Source organism: Conger conger, chromosome 2, assembly GCF_963514075.1.
Source record: "Conger conger chromosome 2, fConCon1.1, whole genome shotgun sequence".
Taxonomy (NCBI): Eukaryota; Metazoa; Chordata; class Actinopteri; order Anguilliformes; family Congridae; genus Conger; species Conger conger.
The window spans coordinates 2,088,230-2,111,653 of record NC_083761.1 but is presented as its reverse complement, the minus strand read 5'-3'; the positions used below and the strand labels follow the sequence as shown (position 1 = coordinate 2,111,653).

At 47.2% G+C, this 23,424-nt stretch overlaps 2 protein-coding genes across 2 annotated transcripts; both read left to right on the top strand.

The window, feature by feature from the left end:
* The first annotated feature begins 795 nt into the window (after positions 1 to 795).
* On the top strand, positions 796 to 8,368 carry cct4 (chaperonin containing TCP1, subunit 4 (delta)). The gene is made up of 13 exons (XM_061233013.1): positions 796 to 1,130; positions 1,915 to 1,967; positions 2,057 to 2,146; positions 2,564 to 2,672; positions 3,412 to 3,676; positions 4,531 to 4,663; positions 4,788 to 4,927; positions 5,589 to 5,685; positions 5,793 to 5,903; positions 6,104 to 6,234; positions 6,674 to 6,908; positions 7,260 to 7,373; positions 8,187 to 8,368. The coding sequence occupies exons 1-13, from the start codon at positions 1,019 to 1,021 to the stop codon at positions 8,199 to 8,201; spliced, it is 1,605 nt and encodes a 534-aa protein (XP_061088997.1). The 5' UTR covers positions 796 to 1,018; the 3' UTR covers positions 8,202 to 8,368.
* Positions 8,369 to 9,064: 696 nt separating this feature from the next.
* On the top strand, positions 9,065 to 17,880 carry fam161a (FAM161 centrosomal protein A). Its single transcript, XM_061233018.1, has 7 exons — positions 9,065 to 9,372; positions 11,587 to 11,861; positions 12,493 to 13,725; positions 14,206 to 14,373; positions 15,406 to 15,505; positions 16,567 to 16,730; positions 17,685 to 17,880. The coding sequence occupies exons 1-7, from the start codon at positions 9,217 to 9,219 to the stop codon at positions 17,875 to 17,877; spliced, it is 2,289 nt and encodes a 762-aa protein (XP_061089002.1). The 5' UTR covers positions 9,065 to 9,216; the 3' UTR covers positions 17,878 to 17,880.
* The last annotated feature ends 5,544 nt before the right edge of the window (positions 17,881 to 23,424 follow it).

The window sequence follows — 23,424 nt, the reverse complement described above, 5'->3', positions numbered from 1 at the left end:
TTACATAAGTATTCTCATATCTTGGTGTTGTCATTTTATGTGCACAAAGTGGATATTTCACAAATACCAGAGATTCAATAATTAATAAAAAAAATTCTCAAAATACAGTATTTAATTAAATAGAAAATACAAATAGACAATACAATTGTAACACACAATTAAATTGAATTGAATACGCCAAATAGTAGAAAATAAGTGTGTAGGTCTAAATTCAAAAATATCTGAAAATATTTAGAAAATATAATACACGTAGAATTACCATCAGCACACATATTTATTAAATTAATGTATAATTACATTAACATTCACATGATTAAATTCATCTGAGATTTATAAATCACGGGTGGGACACAGTGGAGTAAGCACGGAGAGTGGAAAAACCATATTAATGTTTTTTTAATTAATAAATGTAAGAACATAAAAAATACAATGTAAAAAGTGGAATTACCAGATAAATTCTGAAATCTATTGTTAGTATTTATTGATTTCTTTTCTCTCTTTTTTGTAAGTCTGAATATTCACATTTTGCATCGTCCATTCACTTCTGACAATAAAAAAAAAGAAAAAGCAAAAACCACGCCTCTGAAGTGCCCCGCTATCTTTGCCGCCTTTTAAGGTAAAGACATATTTGTGGTCCACTTCGACAGAAAAACAAGGCGAGAACCTTAATTCGTCAGAGTGTATAAAATTGGTATGTATGTTATTACATATAATTATAATACATTCAATCAGCATGAGCTGAAGCAGAGACGAGGGACACGGCAAATTCGTAGACACCATATTTCGTCATATCGATGCGTCATAGAGTCTGCGTAGGGTCCTTTCACTTGTGATCGCAGCCGGTGGCTCTGGAAGTTTCTGTAGCGCGGAGGCGATTACAGTTAACGAAGATAGAACCAACACCGAATCCAAAGCCATCCGACATAAGGCGACGCTCCAAGGGATCATCAGATTCGGGGGATTCATCCGTTCCCTTTATTCAGATTGCTGTAACATCTATAGACGAAAATAAATAATCATGCCCGAAGCCATCGCCTCAAAACTCTCTGGTGGGAAAAACAAAGGAGGTACCTATGTGGACCGAGATAAGCCGGCCCAAATTCGGTTCAGCAACATTTCCGCCGGGAAAGGTAAATGTCAAATTCATATGCATTTTTTTAAACTGTTGATTAGCATTTTCTCTTTTGCCTATACGTGACAGAAGTTGTTGACGCATGCGTTCCTAAGCGGCACCGGTAATCTGTGCTAGCTAACGGTAGCGTGGATGAATGGATGGAGGCACGGACATGGACAGTGTTTTTCGTTAGCTAATATATTGTTTCATTTCTGCAACGAAAAGCATGTTCTTTGGCATATGCTGCTACACTCTGCAAATGCCCCGGGATAACGGCTGTTGTAATCCCGTGACGGGCTATCTTTATGTATTCGCCTTGTCCCTCCCGAAGCATTATCCACTTGAACATAATCTGCGCTGTCATGACAGTGTCTCTTCCGCTTAATTCTGTCGCCCAGGAAACCCCGTATTACCTTAATTTAGCTGCTTCACTACGGCCGGCCATCAGTGCATTGCGTTAGTCGTTAGTAAAATCAATGGGGTAAAATCTAAGGTTCATTTGTACAGAAGTTAAACGCAATCGTGTTGGAGGCTTTGTTTAACTGGTCTAAACGAAGTGCCGTCGTTCAGTGCTGGACGCGCATAGAGATGGGCGGGGTAGCAGTAGTAGTAGTTATTCATTTCGGTCCTTATTAACAATTTTTACAGAATGAATGCACATAGAAATAAAGAATGACAATATTGACTGAAAAGGTGTAGGTTGACGCTAGCTTATTACACCTTCCCTTTTTTCATAACATTCACATATTCAACCTGTTCACTAGTAATGTAGTAAGTAATGTCTTCTCTGTGATTGACAGCTGTTGCCGATGCCATCAGGACCAGCTTGGGACCCAAGGGTATGGACAAAATGGTAAAAATGCCTTACGTGACCCTTTATTTCACAATCCGGTATGATCTTGCAGTGTCTGTTGGTGATCTGTATTCGCAATGTCTTTATAGATTCAAGATGGAAAGGGTGACGTCACCATCACCAACGATGGAGCCACGATCCTCAAGCAGATGCAGGTTCTCCATCCAGCGGCTAAAATGGTGGGTTACTGATCCTAAGTGCTTTTTTCTGTGGAAGTTTGCGGTCTGTGTTAGGGCTGGGTGAAATAGCCATCGCAGTGTAATTTTTTTAAGTGCAGTAATAACTATCTGCGACATGTGGCGTTAGATTTCTTTTTTTTAATTTAATCATAACTGATGCAGTAGCACACCTCCAATTTCCTGACTAAAAGTGAAATGCTTTCGGGGCGTGAAAAAAAAGTCACTCGTATGTTTTCAATGTTGAATGTTGATATGACGGCAAAATGTCCGAAACGCAAGTCTTTTTTTGTTTTTCAATGAATAAAAGCTGCAAGCACAGCAAGAGACAGCGTTGCAGAGTTTATTGCTTTAGAAATGGAAATGGGGGCGCTTTAATACAGCCGGCTGTTTTTCCCGTATCCCCCTGTTTGGCCGCAGCTGGTGGAGCTGTCGAAGGCCCAGGACATCGAGGCTGGAGACGGCACCACCTCCGTGGTGGTGATCGCTGGGGCCCTGCTCGAGGCCTGCGCCAGGCTGCTCCAGAAAGGTGTGTTCCTCGTGCCCCCGAAACCCGGAGTTACGACCTTCCGACCAGGAAAGATTCACTGGAACAGCCCGTTAAGAGTGGGAAGGTCGGGTATCGTTTTACAGCTCCGAGTTGCCAAGTAGGAGGGAACTGATGTCACTGAAACTGCCTGAAATGTCGGAATACAGGATGGCCTCACAGCCACAGCAGCATAACTCTTTTATATGTTTTAATATTTCCAACAGACAGTATATTTACAAAGCTAGCGCTTTGTAGGGCGGCCTGTAGTGTAGTGGTTAAGGTACACGACTGGGAAACGCAAGGGTCGGTAGTTTGATCCCTGGTGTAGCCACACTAAGATCCGCAAAGCCGTTGGACCCTTGAGCCAGGCCCTTGAGCAAGGCCCTTAACTCCTGCTTAGTCTAATCAACTGTACTTCGCTCTGGATGAGAGCGTCTGCCAAATGCCATTAATTTAATGCAGCGACACCTTCTTGCCAGCTGATATGTTACAAACGGAAGTCATTGGACCTCAGGATCAATAGAGTTGCAGGATCAATAGTCTTGTCTGTCATGTTCTTGTGAGGATGGATGGGAGATGTGGATAGTGTGGCAGTTTGAGGGAAGAACAGGCAAAGTAGCCCCCATTAAAACCCCTTGTGGGGAGAGTAACCCTCAAACGGTGTGTAACGGTGTGTAACGGTGTGTAACGGTGTGTAACGGTGTGAAAGTGAATCCCGCCCGCGCTCTCTCTACGGCAGGTATCCACCCCACCACGATCTCCGAGTCCTTCCAGAAGGCCGTGGACAAAGGCGTGGAGGTGCTGACCGGCATGAGTCAGCCCGTGCAGCTGAGCGACCGCGAGACGCTGCTCAACAGCGCCACCACCTCGCTGTGCTCCAAGGTGGTGTCGCAGAACTCCAGCCTGCTGGCGCCCATGAGCGTGGACGCGGTCATGCGGGTCATCGACCCCGCCACGGCCACCAGCGTCGACCTGCGCGACATCAACATCGTCAAGAAGCTGGGGTGAGCTACGGCCGCCGAGGGCTTAGTTGGCCCTCAGGTAAGGGCCTTGCTCAAGGGCCCAAGAGCTGCACTCATCTTACTGTCGCTTGAAACCTACCAGGTCCCAGTCAAGCATCTATAGCCACTATAGGTTTCTTTATCAGCTAGAGCAGTGGTCCTCACTCCTGGTCCTGGAGAGCCGCAGGGCATGCTGGCTTTCGCTGTTACTCAACACTTAATTGATCAATTAACGGAGTTAATTTGCAGTTAACCCGCCTCACCTGGTTTCTTGGGTCTGAGTTGGTTGCTGAGATTAAGGTGAAAACAAAAACCAGCCACACCCTGCTGCTCTCCACGACCTGGAGAGAGGACCACTGCTCTGGCTTGTAACGAAACTCATTGTCGCCGAGGTGCTTGACTGGGACTTGACTGGTAGGTTTGGTGGTTCAAGCCCCAGTGTAGCTACAGTAAGATCTGCGCAGCTGTTGGGCCCTTGAGCAAGGCCCTTAACCCCCACATTGCTCCCGAGGGGATTGGCTTAGTCTAGTCAACTGCAGATCACTTTGAATAAAGTGTCAGCTAAATGACTGTAATGAGCACGTGAGAGCTGAATAATGGTGTCAGGATTCATCGTCTTGTCTGTCTCGTATTTGTGTGAATGGATGGACAGGTGTGGATAGGGAGCCTTCTACAGTAAGATGTGTTCGTGGTCATCCATCCATTCACATTTTACGTTTTGGATTTAATGCATCTAACTAAATACGCCGCTGTATAGCATAAATGGATTATGTAATTTAGGAAAATTGGAAATGTAAGGTGTACGGTTTGCTGTGGAATAAAAGCGTCCGTTAAGAGCTGTGTGACGGTGTCTGCAGGGGCACCATCGATGACTGCGAGCTGGTGGACGGGCTGGTGCTGACCCAGAAGGTGGTGAACTCCGGCGTGTCCCGCGTGGAGAAGGCCAAGATCGGCCTCATCCAGTTCTGCCTGTCCCCGCCGAAGACTGACGTGAGTCCGCACGAGCGTGATTACAGCCACCTCGAGGCCCGTCCACTCCAACAACTGTAACCATAACGATGACTACAAATGTATCGTTTTGAAAGAGAATGTTCTCTTATCTCCGTGGAGACAGATGGACAACCAGATCGTGGTGTCGGACTACGCCCAGATGGACCGCGTTCTGCGGGAGGAGCGCGCCTACATCCTCAACCTGGTCAAACAGATCAAGAAGGCCGGCTGCAACATGCTGCTGATTCAGAAATCCATCCTCAGGTACACTGTGTGTGTGTGTGTGTGTGTGTGTGTGTGTGTGTGTGTGTGTGTGTGGCATATTCACCTCAGGTGTGTGAGCGTGATGGTTCCATGATGTACACCTTTTCAGTGTTTTATTTTCTGTCCTGATATCCATATGGAGATGTTTGGATATACAACATGCAAATGAGCATATAGTTGTGACATCACTAAGTTACGGAAGTCCCGAACGGCTTGTTTAAATGCAGTTTGTGGATTGTGTGGATATTTTGGGGGACCGTGTTCTGATACTTTCACACTTTTTATAATATCCTGTATGGGACCTTTATCCAGCACCTCGTTACAGTGCGTTGTCAATCACGTTGTAAAATCATGAATTTTAATTTCCTACACTCATTTTATTGCAGTCTTGACAGCCTCTATTTGGAATCCATAGTAATAATAGTAGTTGGGTTTTTTTGTTTTTTTTTCATATATAAAAAGAAAAAAAATTTTTTTTAAATCCCTGTACCACCTTGATGGTAGTGCAGTGCGTTCACGTCGTTGACAGTGAAAGTTATCGGTCGCTGTTCCGCGTGTCAGTGGCCAGTTTCCAGGCCGAGGTGTGTGCGCGTGTGCTTGTGATGCTGCGAGAACATGGGCGCAGGCGGCCATTTTGAATGAATGTTTGAATGCTCCACAGAGATGCTCTGAGTGACCTGGCGCTGCACTTCCTCAACAAGATGAAGATCATGGTCATCAAGGACATCGAGCGGGACGAGATCGAGTTCATCTGCAAGGTGAGCGCAGAACCAGCGCTCTCCGCGGAGAGCGTTTCCGACCCTGAGCTGGAAGTCATTGGGAGAGCTCAAACCTGGACGGACCTAAAATGTCCGTTTCTGTCCAGACTCTAGGAACCAAGCCCATCGCCCATATCGACCAGTTCACCGCAGAAATGCTGGGCAGCGCTGAGTTGGCGGAAGAGGTCAGCTTGGATGGATCTGGCAAGCTGGTCAAGGTAATGAGCTAACTGTCTGATTGTAATGGATGTGATGTGAGTGTGTTTTGAGTGTGTTTCCCGGTGATGTGATGTGGTCTGAGTTGAGTGTGTTTCCCGGGTGATATGATGTGAGTGTGTTTCCCGGGTGATGTGAGTGTTTCGACTGTGTTTCCCGGGTGATGTGGTGTGGTCTGAGATGAGTGTGTTTCCCGGCTCAGATCACGGGCTGTGCCAGTCCGGGGAAGACGGTCAGCATCGTGGTGCGCGGCTCCAACAAGCTGGTGATCGAGGAGGCGGAGCGCTCCATCCACGACGCCCTGTGTGTCATCCGCTGCCTGGTGAAGAAGAGGTAACCTCTTCTGACCGGACCGCCAAACCCTTTCAGTCCCAACTCCCGACCTTATGCCAGTCAACCAATGAAAATGACTGCTTACTATTGTTTTGAGCCCCTATTAAATACTACCTACTAAATTGTAGTTCTAGGTGTGGACCGGCCTTTAGACAGTAGTAAGGTTTTGGTTGTAGTTATAGTTCTAGTCCCAGGTGTGGACGGGAGTAAACAGTAGTATAGTTATGGTTCTAGTTCTAGTTGTGGACCGGCCTTTAGACAGTAATATGGTTATAGTTCTAGGTGTGGACGGTCCTTTAGACAGTAGTCTGGTTATGGTTATGGTTATGGTTAAAGTTCTCGGGGCTGTATAAATGGCTGTGGATTCGCCCTGTGGGGAACCTCCCTGGCGGTCTGGCCCAGTTTGAGGTGCTGACCCCCCCCTGTCCCCCCCCCACAGGGCCCTGATCGCGGGCGGCGGGGCCCCGGAGATCGAGCTGGCCCTGCGGCTGGCAGAGTACGGGCGCACGCTCAGCGGCATGGAGGCGTACTGCGTGCGCGCCTTCGCCGACGCCCTGGAGGTGGTGCCCTCCACGCTGGCCGAGAACGCCGGCCTCAACCCCATCTCCACCGTCACCGAGCTCCGCAACAGACACGCGCAGGGCGAGATGACCGCCGGCATCAACGTCCGCAAGGTGTGTGAGCTGTGTGTGAGCTGTGTGTGAGCTGTGTGTGAGCTGTGTGTGAGCTGTGTGTGAGCTGTGTGTGAGCTGTGTGTGAGCTGTGTGTGAGCTGTGTGTGAGCTGTGTGTGAGCTGTGTGTGAGCTGTGTGTGAGCTGTGTGTGAGCTGTGTGAGAGAGTGAGAGCTGTGTGTGTGTGTGTGTGTGTGTGTGTGTGTGTGTGTGTGTGTGTGTGTGTGTGTGTGTGTGTGTGCTTGCGTGTGTTGTGTAAGTGCATATATATATATATATATGTATATGTATGTGTGCGTGTAAGTGTAAGTGCCGTTGGGTTCCTCTGGTCAGTAACGGCTGTGCGTCTCTCAGGGGGGAATCTCTAACATCCTGGAGGAGCTGGTGGTGCAGCCTCTGCTGGTCTCCATCAGCGCTCTGACCCTCGCCACCGAGACGGTGCGCTGCATCCTGAAGATCGACGATGTGGTGAGGACACGCACACACGCACACACACGCACACACTCACACGCACACGCACGCACACACACGCACACACACGCACACACACGCACACACACGCACACACACGCACACACTGCACACACACACACACACACACACACGCACACACACCATGCACACACACACACACACACACACACACTCACTCACTCACTCACTCACTCACTCACTCACTCACTCACTCGCACACCACACACACACACACACACTCTCTCTCACACACGCACACACACACACACACACTGCGCACACACACACACACACACACACTGCACACACACGCACACACTGCGCACACACACGCACACACTGCACACACGCACACACCACGCACACACACACACACACTCTCACACACTCTCACACACACACACTCTCACACACACACACTCTCACACACACACACTCTCACACACTCACACTCACACACACTCTCTCACACTCACACACACTCTCACACACTCACACTCACACACACGCACACACACACACACACACACAGACACACACACACACACACTGCACGCACACACACACACACACACACACACACACACACCGCACACTCACTCACTCACTCACTCAGTCACTCAGTCACTCACTCACTCACTCACACAGTTAGACACTAAAGTAGGCATACTAATACCAAGATTGCAATTGCTTCACTTGGATCAGTATGGAACACAAACCAAAGGTCCCCAGATGATGTGAAAAGCTCAGAAACACAGAGAATATGCGTGTGGGCCTTTAAGGTTTGACCGTGTGTCTCCCGTGCAGGTGAACACTCGATAAGGAGCGGCAGAAGAGCCTTCAGGAGGAGGTGATCGTGGACCTACACCTGCGTGTCCTGCGCTCCGCCGCGGTTTCTGGGCGTGTTTGTTACGGCTCCTGTCTGGGTGCCTTCTGTGTACTTGTCACGTAATTTAATAAACTGTTTTTTTGAGACAAGAGTAACCAAACTGTGTTTTTGTGTGATCCTTTCATTTGATTTGAGTTCCATTGCAGCACAGAATTGACACTTGTCCTTCAGTACAGAATGAATCGGCTGTCTTGTGACATTGACAGTCATGTCAATTGATCTGGAATCTTTTTTTAACCAAAATAAATATTCCTTGTTAACATGTAGGACATTGGCTGGGCAACATTAAGTTTTACATTTTGGAAAGTGCATTATCCTAACGCAAGTGCCATAGCAGTGTGGGATTCCAGTTTGCTTCCCTGCTTGAAATTCCTTCGACAAAATTCACGAAGCTCGTGGAGGTGAACTCAAAGCCAGCATCTTTTCAGCTCAAGGCTTGTGCTGTGATAACACTGTTAATTAACCTAATGTATTGGTTTGTGACACACGAGAAAGGATTTACTTGGATAGCTCACTGTGTCATCCTTGCTGTAAATAACTAATCTTATAGTGATGGAGAGCACCTATTCGAACTCCTTGCTTGTAATTTGTAACACAATATTTTAACTGTATAAAGGACTGATCTAACCCAAACAGCATTTTTGCGTTAGCGTTTAACAACCACAGATGGTGTGGCTACAATCGGGTTTGGTCTTTGTCTTTGTAAATTGGACGAAGCCCAGCGATTTTGAATACAAGCGCTTGCGGTTTGTTTTAGACGGCGCAGACCGTTTTGACCCTGTGGGTGTACCGTAGCCCCAGTTACCAGGGTAGCCAGCGACGCCGCTGCGCAACAAAACGCTACCGTGGCAGTTTAATTTGGGTTGCAGAGAGCTTAACGAAACTGCAACTAAATGCGTTCAGTTAAATCAATGTTCAACGCGAAGTGAAAGGAGATCGGACGGCGTCATGGAGAAGTCGCATCGCGCAAACGTCCTGGTGACCTCGTGTTTGAAAACGCCGGTTGATCCGCACACTAAGGTCCCGTTAGCTCTGTATGAGCGGGAGAGAGCAGCCCCGTGCGCGGCAGGACATCCGCCCGATAACCGCAACTATGAGAAACAGGTAACGTTAAGATGGCTTGCTAGTTAGTTCATGTACTGTTCCTGGATCGATAACCTAACCAAGATATACTATTCCCTCGCTAGCTAGCCAGCGGGTTGTTCTCGACAGTGCAATGCGATTAAACTAACTAGCTAGCCTAGCTATGAGGCTGTATTGCCAATGTGTCGTATAATAATTTCCAAGTAACTTAACGTAACTTTCAAGAGCGACCATTTTCATTCTGCTAGACTAGCTTGCTAGTAGCTATTATATTAGTGTCTAGTAGTTATTAGACGCATTCATATTTTCCACACTCTGACACCTTTTTGTCAATTATAAAACTGAAACTTAACTGATTGATATCGACTTACTTTCCCGTTGAATGTATTGTGGATATTTTAGAAAGCATTGGGGAGAAGGTGGTCAATTGGGAATTCTTGAAAGTAGTTTGACAACTTATTACTGTGGGTAAATATGTTAACGTTACTTAAATATTTTTTGGGGGAAAAAATGGGCTTGGCTTTGATTTGTTTGTCAGTGGATTGTTGAAAAAGATCTCATCACTTCAATGTGTCGCAGTTCATTTGTGTTTCATATTTGGGATGTGGCACACAGCTGTACTTCAGAAGTATCTGTGACGGTCATGTGAAACGTCGTTGGCGCAGAAATCCAACCTGCAGTTTGCACAGTTAATTGGACTGGGGTGACGGTGTGAGAGGGGGCGTGAGCGTTTGATGCGAAGAGGAAAAGGATTTGACCTGTAAAGAAACAAATCTTTCGACCACGATAGAGACACAGTAATCCCTCCTGTTACTAAAGCATTGTCCTAATCGCTGCCCCTCTGCACTGTCTCTTTAAATCTCTGCTCGTCTGTCCCGTTTTGGGAACAGGTCCCAGTGGGGTACGGTACCGCAGGGGAATTTGTTTATATTTTAACGGTCTGACTGAGTTGCGAGCACGTTTTCGTTGCACTCATTGGACCGTTGGCAGGGGTCGTGCAACATGAGGGCAGTATAACATAAACACTATAAATTAAAACCGTGTTCAAAAAAAGTGTTCAAGTCACACGATTCCTTTTGTGTTATTGCTTTTATGTTATTGTAAACCCCGTCTCTTAAATGAAGAACCTGTACTCACTGAATTTTGAAAAAAACATTCCGTTAAAAAACCAAACTCTACAGAGGGTTGACAGCGCGGTCTGTTGGCGAAAACTGTTCTTTTGTCGTACTGAGACTGAGACGGAGACGGCCATATGGCCTCCCAAACCTCCGCTAATGCGCTTTAGAGACGTAGCTTAACTCACAGAGCGGCTTCTTGGCCCTATGTTTAATCTCACCTGTTTTTTTCTTTTTTTTTTTAATGGCGGGATTGCTGACAGCTGGGAGTGGAAGCTTTCTATATATAGATATATGTATCATGGCACTTCTAATGTACATTTGAATTGAGCCACGAAGGCTTAGACGGGAGTATTGCCCCTGACACCGTTTTGTATCTACATTACATTATTACTTTCCTTCTGGATGAGAGGAAAGAAATTCGTTTCCCCCTCCCCCAAGATTAGAGTGACCTCAAATTCAGATTCAGAGGGTCTCTAAATAACCCAAGGCCCCCAAATTTGAAATGATGATGTCCACTTACCCTTGCCGATTTTGAGTGGGAGAGGGTGTGATAACTGCAGTGTCTGCATCTGCTAATTGCCCCAGGCCCTGAATTTCAGGCATCTAATGTGAAATAAGATAAGATTGCTAATTGGCACAAAATGAGCTGGGCTCCTCTGCTGAGGCGGAAACACAGACGTTATTGCAGCTGCTGTCGATGCCGAGCCTGGGCAGACTCCCACGGTTCGGTCAAAGACTCTGTCGAACAGTTCTCCTGCTTTTGTCCTCCTGTTGAACTGAATAACATAAAATAAGGGGGCCACGTCGGCTCAGGAGGTAAGAGCGGTCGTCTGGCAGTTGGCAGGTTGTCAGTTCACCCCTTAACCCTGCATTGCTCCAGGGGAGGATTGTATCCTGCTTGGTCTAATCAACTGTACGTTGCTCTGGATAAGAGCGTCTGCCAAATGCCATTAATGTAGTGTAATGTAATGTCTAGTGTTTTGGATATCAGTGCAGTCCATTTAGCATTTTGACTCCTAACCGTTCAGTCAAGACTCGTCTGAGTCCTCCTGATGAACTGATGAACAGGCTGCGATCTCTCGCCCCTCAGGTTTTTGGTTTTTGGTTTTTTTGGCAGGTGAGGTACGACTCGGACTCGGACCTCAGCGACGCAGGGCCCCGGGGAGGAGAGGGGCGTGGCCCGGCCCCGGGGCAGAACCGCGGGGCGCCGGGGCCCATGGGGCCCATGGACCTGCTGGAGCTCTGCTCCTCCAACCAGGAGTACTGCAGACGGCTGGAGGCCCTCCGGCGCGCCCACCTCCACACCATGGGGCAGCTGGAGAGGATGTACCGCACCCAGCTGGGGCTCAAGGCCCCGGGGCCCGCGGGGGGCCAAGCAGGGGGGCCAAGCAGGTACGCCCCGCAGCTCGCCCGGGACAGGCCTGCAGTCCCTCACTGCTGTTCTTCTCATACAGGGGTCTCAGACTCCGGTCCTGGAGGGGGCGCTGTTTCTGCAGGTTTAACTCCAGTCCTGGAGGGGGCGCTGTTTCTGCAGGTTTAACTCCAGTCCTGGAGGGGGCACTGTTTCTGTAGGTTTAACTCCAGTCCTGGAGGGGGCGCTGTTTCTGCAGGTTTAACTCCAGTCCTGGAGGGGGCGCTGTTTCTGCAGGTTTAACTCCAGTCCTGGAGGGGGCGCTGTTTCTGCAGGTTTCACTCCAGTCCTGTCGGAAGGATTGCCGTCTCTGCTTGTAGCTCACTAGGGACGGGGTTCGCACTGCAAAAACCCAAAAATAAGTTGGTCGCAAAATAAGACTGGAATACATGTTTGAGTATCGGTCAAATGTATGGAAGTGATGACATTAAATGTTTAAATGAATAGTATTCTAAATATACACATTAGCACACCCACATAAAACACACAGAAAAGTGTTAATCAAGTAGTGTTTCAAGTTTGATAATGTGTGTTACAAGACAAAGTAAGTGTGATGACCGTACGGTGTGTGAAGCTGTGATATGATGGTTCTGGTTCCGGTTCTGTCTCCAGGTGGCAGTCGGAGCGGAGCGGGGTCGCCGTGCGTGAGCTCCGTAAGGCCTTCTCAGCCGTGGAGCTCAGCCCGATCCGGGGCGGCGGTCTGTCCGACAGCTCCGAGGAGGAGGAGGAGGGCGTGGCCAATCACGACTCGGCGAAGACGAGGGGGAGGAGCCTGCCGCCCTCGGCGAGGGAGCGAATCAGGACGATGTGGGAGAACTTCACCGTGGGCGAGCTGGCCCCTCGGGACCGGCGCCCCGAGTCCGCCAGGAGCCAATCGGAGGGCCAGGGTGGCGGGAAGGGGCGGGGCCGGGGCAGGGCGCGGGCGGAGCCCGAGAGGGAGGGCGAATCGGAGAGGGACACGTGGCGGCACCGGTGCACGGTGCCCCGCCCCTTCCAGATGACGCTCCGCGAGGCGGACAGGAAGCGGCGGGGCGTGAGGTCGCGGGCGCACGTGGAGCTGGAGAGCGACCTCCTGCGCAAGGAGCTGGCCGAGCTCGCCGAATGCCAGAGGAAGTTCCGGGCCAGCCCCGTCCCCGCCCACGTCTACCTGCCCCTGTACGAGGAGCTCGCCGCCCGCAACCAGGAGCGGACGCGACGCCGGCGCTCCCCCCGCCGCGTGTCCCAGAAGCCCTCCGCCGTCCTGGAGCGGGAGAGGGAGAGGAAGGAGGCCCGAGTCCGGGAGCAGCCCCGCCGGGAGGAGGGGGAGGCCGGGAGAATGTTCCGGGCCAAGCCGGTGCCCCGCTCGGTCTACGACTCGACGGTGAGCGAGCGGATGAAGGAGGACCAGCTCTACCGCGCCATCAAGATGCAGATGAGGTCGCGCGAGCTTCTCCAGAGCGCCTCGCTGCCCCGGAGCATGCTGGGACGCCCCCGCCGGAACGCCAAGCGAGGAGGCGCGGGGGAGCGGGAGGAGGAGGAGGAGGCGCGGACGGAGGCGGACTTCCGGCCCCGGATCAACGGGGAGGTGCCGGACTTCGAGGCCGGATACCGCCGCTTCCGGGAGCAGCTGCAGAGCCGGCGGGAGGAGAGGCCCACCACCGCGTGCGAGCCCTTCCGTCTCCGCACCGCCGACGTCCGCCAACGCCGCCAACGGTCCCGCAGCGAGGCGGAGGCCGGCCCCTACGCCGCGCCCAGCCGGCCCCCAACCTCCGACTCCAGCCTCAGCTCCTCCCTGTCCGCCAGCCTGGAGCACCTCCGTCCCGCCAGAACCACCGACGCTGCCCGGAAGCGCCAGGAGGCCGTGAGGTAACCGCTGATGGCTAACGGTTAACCGCCGCGGGCGAAAGGGCGTTTGGCGTGCGTGTGCCTGCCTGCTTTTAATCGTGTTTGCTGTGGACTTCCCAACTCGAGTCTCAACATCCCTGACCCTGATCCCACGACCCTCGTGACTTCTTCTCCCCTTCCCCCAGATTCAGTGTTCCCCCCAAAACCCGAGCATGCAGTTCCACAGTGGTCCCTCTGCCAACCCCAGAACCCCAGAGCTGTATACAACTCAAACCCAAACCTTCAGATGCGGTAGTTTCCTGTAAACCGTTTGAAACCCTGCCCGGGTTTGAACTCCCTTTTCCCACCACCTACCTCCTCGATTCCGCGTCCTTAGTCCAAGTGTGCCCTCAAAACCCCACCTCGGTGTACCCCAACCTCCGGTGTACCCCCCCGAACCCGCCGGTGCCCCTCCCCCCCCAACACCCCCCTGAGCAGGGCCGGCCTTGTCTCTCCGAGTAGGAGGGTCCTGGAGGAGAGGAGGAAGGCCGAGGAAGAGGAGGAGACTCGGAGACGAGGGCAGAAGCGGAGAGTGCGAAGGCTGCAGAGCGTGATCTCGAAACGAGCGCTCGCCAACGACCCCCACACCGCCCTGGCCCTCACCCGCACCGCCAAACTCCGGCAGCTCAGGTACCCGAGAGACGGACTGTAGAAAGATCTGGACCAAGTGACTGTTAATGTCACCCACTGACGATCAATGGACTTGTGAAAAGTGTTTTTTTGAAAACGCGAGTTTACCCGCACCGCCATGTTGAACAATCTGGAGCCAGAGACTGCAGTCGGGGAAAGGGGAGCTATATAGGCATGAGTGGCTCCTCCACTAAGTGTGTGAGGTACAGGGACTCAGCTTTGCCATTTTTAGTGGAAACATGTTTGTAAAACAAAACAAAAAAAACTTCTTTCTGAATCTATCTGAATAATCATTATAATGCAATTATTTATTACTTAAGTAAATGCCTGTAATGAAATTGTGAAGTTCTCTGGGACAATTCTAGTTTGAATAAAATCATCTTTTGTGAATCATCTATGAATGAAATTCTATTAAATGTTGCTGGTTTTTGCCAAAAGCCCCCCCAACTGAGAATTCCAGGATGAGGACAGAAGCAGCAGAAATATTTAAGTATTTAACTGCAATAATGTCTTCAATTAGTAGTATTTGTATTTTTGAACAAGCATTGAAACATTTGATTTGTTTTGTTCAATAAATGTCAAAGACAAAGACATGGTATTGACTTCTTGAATTTTTCTTTCTTTTTTTTTTTTTACACTAAATGGAATTGATTTTTTTATTGCGTTTACTTGGCACACAAAATGGCATGTTATTATGTGATTAATCCATAAAGCTGAATACCAAGTTTTTGCTAGCATTGTGTTTTTTAAATCTCACTCAGCAATTCCATTGATTTCAGTGACCTCTGGGTATGGGAATGAATGTACCACTTTTTTAAATGTCACACAGTACTTAATGACAAAGCACCGTGTCCTTCAGTTTAAATAGTATCAGGGATGCAGAACTTCTTTACCTGTACCCTCTGATTTACAGTCGACTGATGCTGATGTGGATTACACACTTTAAGCAATGTTGGTGTTGTGGGGACCTTGTCTGGTTTTACCACCCTAATGAGGACCGTCCTCACTAGTGCCCTGTGTGTGTCGGGACAGGAAGCAGGACCTCCAGCGCAGGAAGGAGTTTCGGGAGGAGATGAGGGAGATGGAGGAGAGGGTGAGAGGCAGGCCTCTGCTGCTGGAGCAGGTGACACAGGTGAACTTGTGCGTGCATACCCCCCCACACACACACACACTCACACCCACACAGACACTCTCACACACACACACTCACACACTCTCTCTCACACACACACACACACACACACACACACACACACACTCTCTCACACACACACACACACACACACACACACTCTCTCTCACACACACACACACACACACACAGACACTCTCTCACACATACACACACACACACACACTCTCTCACACACACACACACACACACACATTCTCACACACACTCTCTCTCACACACACACACACACACACACACACTCTCTCTCACACACACACACACTCTCACACACACACACACACACACTCTCTCACACACACACACCCACACACTCTCACACACACACTCACACCCACACACACACACACACATACACACACACTCTCTCTCACCCACACACACACACACTCTCTCACACACACACACTCACACCCACACACACACCCACCCATATGCACAAATACCTTATTGGCTGATCTATTATAATTGTATATTACCTATATTATTACTATGTGAAGGTATCACATTTTTCTGACCGTATGAATCCAGAGGAATTCTCCTTTTTAGAGAAGTCTCCTTTTTTGAATAATCTTGGCTTTTAGATTTGCTCATGTATTATTATTAATGTGTGTTTTCTCACCGTGTGTATGAATTCAGAGAAATACTTATTATTCACGGTGAATAATCTTGGCTCAGATTCGCTCGTGTATTATAATTATAATGTGTGTGTGAAGATGTGTAGTTTTCTCACCGTGTGTGTGTGTGTGTGTCTGTGTGTGTGTGTGTGGTGTGTTTGTGTGTGAGTGTGTGTGTGTGTTTATGTGTGTGTGTCAGAGTGTGTGTGTGTGTGAGTGTGTGTGTGGGTGTGTGTGTATGTGTATGTGTGTGTGTGTTTGTATGTGTGTGTGTGCGTGTGTGCGTGTGTGTGTGTGTGCGTGTGTGTGTGTGTGTGAGTGTGAGTGCGTGTGCGTGTGCGTGTGTGAAGATGTGTAGTTGTCTAACTGTGTGTGTGACTCCAGAGGAACGCCAGGCAGGTGGTGGAGAGGCGCTACGCGGACGCGCTGCACGCTCTGGGCCTGAGCGAGGACCTGGTGCTGCGGCTGGCCCCGGACCGCACTCAGGGGCCACAGGGCCGCGGGGAGCCCAGGGACCAGGCCTCCGTCTCCAGCCAGGAGGAGCAGCGGTAGGGTCCCCTCCCTGGACCGTGGGACTGAGCTCCAGGCACTGCCCTCATATCGCCTCGCCCGCAGAGCGTTGATATCGGATTAATAATATTATTGATAAAAATGTCTGTCCTCCGTGGGTTTGTTTATAGAGGTCACGTTACAAACTATGGGCTGGTTTTACCAGCACAGGTTAAGCCTAATCCTGATCTAAATTCAATTGAATGGGGAATCTCTATTGAGAACTCAGTGTAGTCAAGGACAGGGCCTATTCTGTGTCTGTGAAACTGGCCCTCTCAGTCAGGAGCGGGGGTGCCCAATCATGTGAGAGTATGCAGGTTTTCACTACAACCAATCACTGCACCCGCTGATTTCACTAATCAACACACCTTCAACCAATCACTGCACCAGCTGATTTCACTAATCAACACACCTTCAACCAATCACTGCACCAGCTGATTTCACTCATTAACACACCTTCAACCAATCACTGCACCAGCTGATTTCACTAATTTACACACCTTCAACCAATCACTGCACCAGCTGATTTCACTAATCAACACACCTTCAACCAATCACTGCACCAGCTGATTTCACTCATTAACACACCTTCAACCAATCACTGCACCAGCTGATTTCACTAATTAACACACCTTCAACCAATCACTGCACCAGCTGATTTCACTAATCAACACACCTTCAACCAATCACTGCACCAGCTGATTTCACTAATCAACACACCTTCAACCAATCACTGCACCAGCTGATTTCACTAATTAACACACCTTCAACCAGACAGGAGGGAACTAATCGGTGAAATCAGCTGGTTGGAGTGAAAACCTACATACTACTCCGTGGGCACCCCTGCTGTAAGGAGTTACTGAATAAGGGTAGATAAGTTTATACGACTCCATCGGACACTGGATCAGTTCATGTAAACACAGTGACAGCAAGCGCTTGCTCTTTCTCCCCAGCGGTCAGGAGGATCGGGACCCAGAGTCCTGTGCAGATTATTACCCAGACGACTACGAGGAGCTCGATGACCCGGGGCTGTCTGGGGAGGAGAAGGGGGAGGAGGAAGACCACCGTGGTGGTGATGATGAAGATGCGGAGGAAGAGGAGGATGAGGAAGAGGATTGTGACCACGCTGATCAGGATGTGGATTAGAACGAGCAGTAGAGCAAGACAGAAGACCATGACATGATATTAATATCATGATATTAAATATATGAATATTATATTCACTGTTTTTCTAAGTAAAAAAAAAGATATATATTATATGCAGAAGCTGCACTATGAAATAAACTGATTCCACTGTGGCTTCATTGGCGTCGGTTTTTAAATGTTAAATAAATGTTTGTAGATCTGGAATCACAATCTGTTATAATAGTTACACCACTGGTTTCACATACATAGATTAAACTTAGTTCTGAACTAAATTGACTTTTAATTGGGGAATCTCCATTCAAAACTCGAAATTGAATTTAGTCTAGGATTAGGCTTAATCTATATCTGTGAAACTGGCCCATAATTTGTGTTCTGGATTTTTAATCTATTTGTATGGACAGATGTTGGCTGGGTTTGGGGGCTCCAGCAATATCCTGACATTTTGAAAGTTCAGTGACTGTCCTGTCTGGTGTTAGCAACCACGAGTTCCTCTAAATAGTTGTCCAAGGATTTCAGAATGAAGGTGGTTCATTTCCACCAAGAAGGAGAAGGCTACAAAAAATTCAAACGAAAAGTAATCTTGCTTTAAAAGTTGAAGACATTTGTCATGTTTAACGTACCATTCAGAGGTCAGGTTTTCTTCTGTTGACTTCGATATTAACTGTAAAAAGCTTTTTGTCCAGGGGCGCCCCAAATTTCTGCACACGACTGTATACTTATTGACAAATAAAGGGAATCTTGACTTCTTCAAAAGTATTCAGAGCCACCTTAGCAGGTAAACACTCCTCTTTAAAGCCGGTAATATTCCTTTGGATCTTTACTATTTCTTGTTTACTCGAGGTAGTGAGGTTTATCTGCAAGAACACACTGTGAGGGAGAACAAGCAGACAGGTGATAATAGTCACCTCTCCATCCTATCCATCCTCTCATCATTGATGGAAACCTGATGAGCACCTGTGCAGGTGAAGGACCACGCCCACACTCCTCCCCTTCATCGCACACAGGCGCTGAAAAGCTCGAGAGATATCGATGTTTCCGCTGAAACGCGCGAATCGGTAAGCGCACGTATAACCTGCCGCGGCACACAAGCAGGAAACGACGGAACAATCACTCACTGTCTGCCTGTCAATCAAAAGACAAAAGACCTCCCATTCGGCCCTTTGTTAATTGTTACTGGCTGAGAAGGGATAAATGTATCGGCCTTCGCTGTGTCTGGTACCCCATTGTGCCGTCGGAGATTAGCCCTGTCATGTGACCACCGCTTGTCAGAATCAGCCCTGTGTTGTCTTGGCTTCTCGGGATGGAGGGTAAAGTACGTTTAACAAAAACAACATTTCCTGAAGCTTTTCATGACTCAATATCCAAAATACAGCCCTATTTACCAAACGGATTTTGTTGTCTGCTTGCTCTTTTTTTCACTTCTATCCTTATATCCTAAAAAAAAGAACAGACAGTTCACCCTCTTTGTGTATTTTTTATTTAGGTATTTTGTACTTTATTCCAAAAAGGGGACAAGCACAGACCATGTCAGAGGCAGGAACTGAACGCCCAGGCACACAGCCCGTTTACCGTATGTGGATTGAGAGTCGGCTCCTCAACTGACTGTGCCACACATCTCAATCGTTCATATCACTTCTGAACACTAGAGGGCGCTCACCACTCTCTCAGAATCACTTTGCATCCGACATTTCCCCCAATCGGCTCGGTTCGCAAAGGTCAGACAATGACCAAGTTTGCAGTTAGAGGTCAAACAAGTAGTCGTTTAATTAATTTAATTTAATTCAATTTAATTTAAATACATAATTTTAGTGTGTGTTTTGGACAACTTTTCTCGTAACAGTTGCCATCATTAGGATCTTTGGCTATTTCTTTTCATAATGAGGGGGACTTAATCCTGGCAAGATATTAATTATTCTTGGCTGCTGAGTAACATCTTTCTCATACTAAATTATTAATTTAATTTGAACCTCTTTGATTTCCCAGAGCTCGTCCTTTGATTATGGTGCCGTGGTGACGCTCAGGGCGGGGGATGATACACGGCAATGCCTCGGTGTTAACTGCTGTTTAAATGTCACACCAGTATTAGAGCAGGAATTATGTGCCCAATCAGCCCAGCAGTGGTTTATAACATCACACACAGATTACAAAGAAATTATTCCCAGAGACATTTTACTTCAGTCTTATACGATCACTATAAACCTATTTTCTTCTTCCATTTTGCCTTTGGGTGAAAAAGGAAGTTATAATTATATCAATGGTGAAATTTTTTTATTTTAAGTCCTAAGCATTGCGTCTATGCAATTCTACCATGCATGAATGTCTAATTTCTTCAGATATTTTCTCACTTTTAATAGTCTGCAATGAAACATTGCAGACTATTAAAAGGTTGTTTTCAACATTTCCAGCAGAGTTTATGTCATGTTCATATTACAACTATGCCCATTGGCCAGTAGTTTTAATGTTTTCAAGAGAAAGATATGCATTGTTATCACAAAAGTTTTCTGCTTTATTTCAGTTTTGGGAATATGTGATACCCACAGTACGATGTCTAAACTTTGTCTAAACTCAGAAAATGACATCATAAACAATGGCAATGTCTCAGATAACGTTTTGCACATGAGTTTACTTTTTTGTAGATTTGGATTGGGTTGTACATAAGAACTTTCGTGTCCAAATACAACCTCGTGCACCTCGAGAGCACACCAATCACGGGCCAGACTTACATTCGGAGGTAGACGTAACATTTCTGCATAAACAAAATGCATTGTGTAAATGAAATCGAGTGGTGGCTTTAAACATTCGCAGTGATTAAACATCGCTCTTCCACATATGCAGCCCTGCTCTGTTCCACGCTCACACGCCGCAGAGCGAACGGGTCGTCGACAGCAATGTGAAGCAGGGGACGGGCAGGAAAAGGTCAAGCTCAGATAATGTATGCTAATTGTTCGCTTGGACTGTACTGAACGAGATTCAGCCAGTCAGAGCCTGAATATTGAAGCCCTCTGCCATTTGCCTGCTTGTGTAACAACATTTCCCCGAGTTTACAGCCTCACAGGCTGGCTAGAGATGGGGCTCCCCTCCCTGTCCTGGAGGTTTTGAACTGAAATGTTCTGTGGCAACTGTTTTTGGTTTACATTAATGAGATTTGACTGTAAATTCAGTATGCACAAGCGTGTTATTGAGATTTCAGACTAAATTCAGCATGTGAAAGTGTGTTACTGACATTTCTGACTAAATTAAGTATTCAAGTGTGTTACTGAGATTTCTAAATTCAGTATGCAAAAGGGCGTTATTGAGATTTCTGACTAAATTCAGTATGCAGAAGAGTGTTCTTGAAATTTCTGACGGTAACTTCATTATTTGTAAATGCAATTGATTTCTACTTCTTCTCAATTTGGACTTACTGAGTGTTGAACACCAACCCCTATGTTTAGGTAGCACAGTGGCACAGTGATTAGCATTGATGCAGGAAACCAGTTGTGGGTCTATATCCCAGGCAGCCTGGGTCGTCCCTGTGTGGAGCTCATTCTCCTGTGCTTGTGTGGCTTTCCTCTGGGCACCCCGGTTCCCTCCCACAATCCAAAGACATGCAGGACTGCAGGTGAAAATTAGCCTTCCCGGTTAACTCTGTAACTGCATTCACAGAAATGTGTGCATCAACCCTGTTGGCAGAAAAACAAATTCAGTTCATCGTAGTTTTTTGTTTTTTTCAAACTTGTGAAGCACAACATTTGCTTACAATGTTTTTAAATCAATCATTAATATTCCAAAGTGTGTTCCCGTTCTGAATGATATTCTGAAAAACAGCCTATTGCAGTAATAGGCTATTATTATTTTACTACTCAATAGTAAAAACCGTATGTAATCAAAAACCCATGAATAGAAAATAATTTACAAACTTTTCCTCATTCAATGGAAATCACACTGTAAACAAGGCGTTCCTGCCCTGCACCTTCCAAACCGGACTGACCTAACTTTAGGAGTCAATTGGCCTGATATAATTATTTTTTAAATGAACATTTTTACCGGTTATTGCTTTTTAGTATGAGGGTTCGGATACTATCAGAGGTAGGTGTTGCATTTCAGCAAAGCCAAGCAATAGAAACAGCAGCACTCTGGACATTTCACAGAAACATTAACTTGGCTCAAGAAAAGATGCTGTTGAGAGACATTTCCAAGTGAATTCTTTACATTAGTTTTTTTTTTTTCCAGGAACATTCAATCATTTACAGAACTATACAGCAAAAATAACAAAATCTTGACAGGAAACAGAAATGTGCTCATCCAAACGTTTGGTGTAACATTCAGACAGAGACAACACTAAGGGTGAATGAGAATACAGGGAGGGTCTTGGCTGGCGAGACAGAGTTCATTGTGCAGCAGTGTACTGGTTACTCTCGGGGTAAAAACCATCTTCCTCTGTCTTCACTTCACCGTCGTCAAGCTGACGTTCCTTATCTAAACTATGCCATCAACCTCTTTGTGCCTATTGAACTTGGATTTGGGGGGGAAAAAGTAACATTTTGTATTTACCATCATGACTGTGCGACTAGAATGCGTATAATGTCCATGCTGTTTCCAACGGTGCTTAGATTACAGGCTACTGTATACCTAGGCATATCTTACCTTTCAGATTTACATGTTGAGGAATATGTTGAACAATAACGGCGAACAATAAAAGTTTAAAGTAATGTATAGAAACGCCACGTAGTGGTCACATTCATGCGCAACATATTTTAATTATAATTTAAGACACATCATGAATGAATCCGCACAAATGTACAACAATGCAGAATCGAGAGAGAAGCAATGCAAATCTTCATTATTTTAAATGTTATCTACGGCGTAGAACAGGACGAAGGAACGGGAAACTGTGATCCGTATAAAACAATAGAGGACATTGCTGTTGTCAGGAAAATACATCTGTACTCCTTTCCCAATAATGTAGGCTACGCTGTACGTCTGCCTCTGCTAAGTCCAGTATTTTTCCATGAAGTAGTGCGCAACACAGGACCACGTGACCTGTCAAAACGCTGGCAGTTGAATGTGAACGCACGTACGAAACCAAAACGTTGGACACATGTAGTAGTTTACAGTTTTTGTCCTTCGCAGCCACCGAGATTCCTTCTTTGACGATCGCTTCTTGGGATCTGTCTCTCGTCCTGTCCGCTCCATGAAATGTGCCTTCTCCGTTTTTCATTTTTCACCTTGCCTACCATGCACCGTAAGCAGCAGCCCCAACCACTCCCCTTCGTGGCGAGTGGAAAATTACCAGGTTTCAAGAGCCCAGACTAGACAAATTATCTGCATGGAGCAGAGGACGTTGATGTAGTTGCACTAAGTGCAATATTTTTTTTTACCAACAGGCTAATTTAACGCTATTGTTGCATTACATTAAGTTTAATTTTATAGTAGTAGTAATCGGCATGACAGAAACATCAACAACAATCACCAACGGTAGTTTCAGGGCAATTCTAGGATTGGTAGTCATTCAGAAATTCAGAGCATAACAAAAATCACACGAGTTAGTAGTAAATTCACATCACA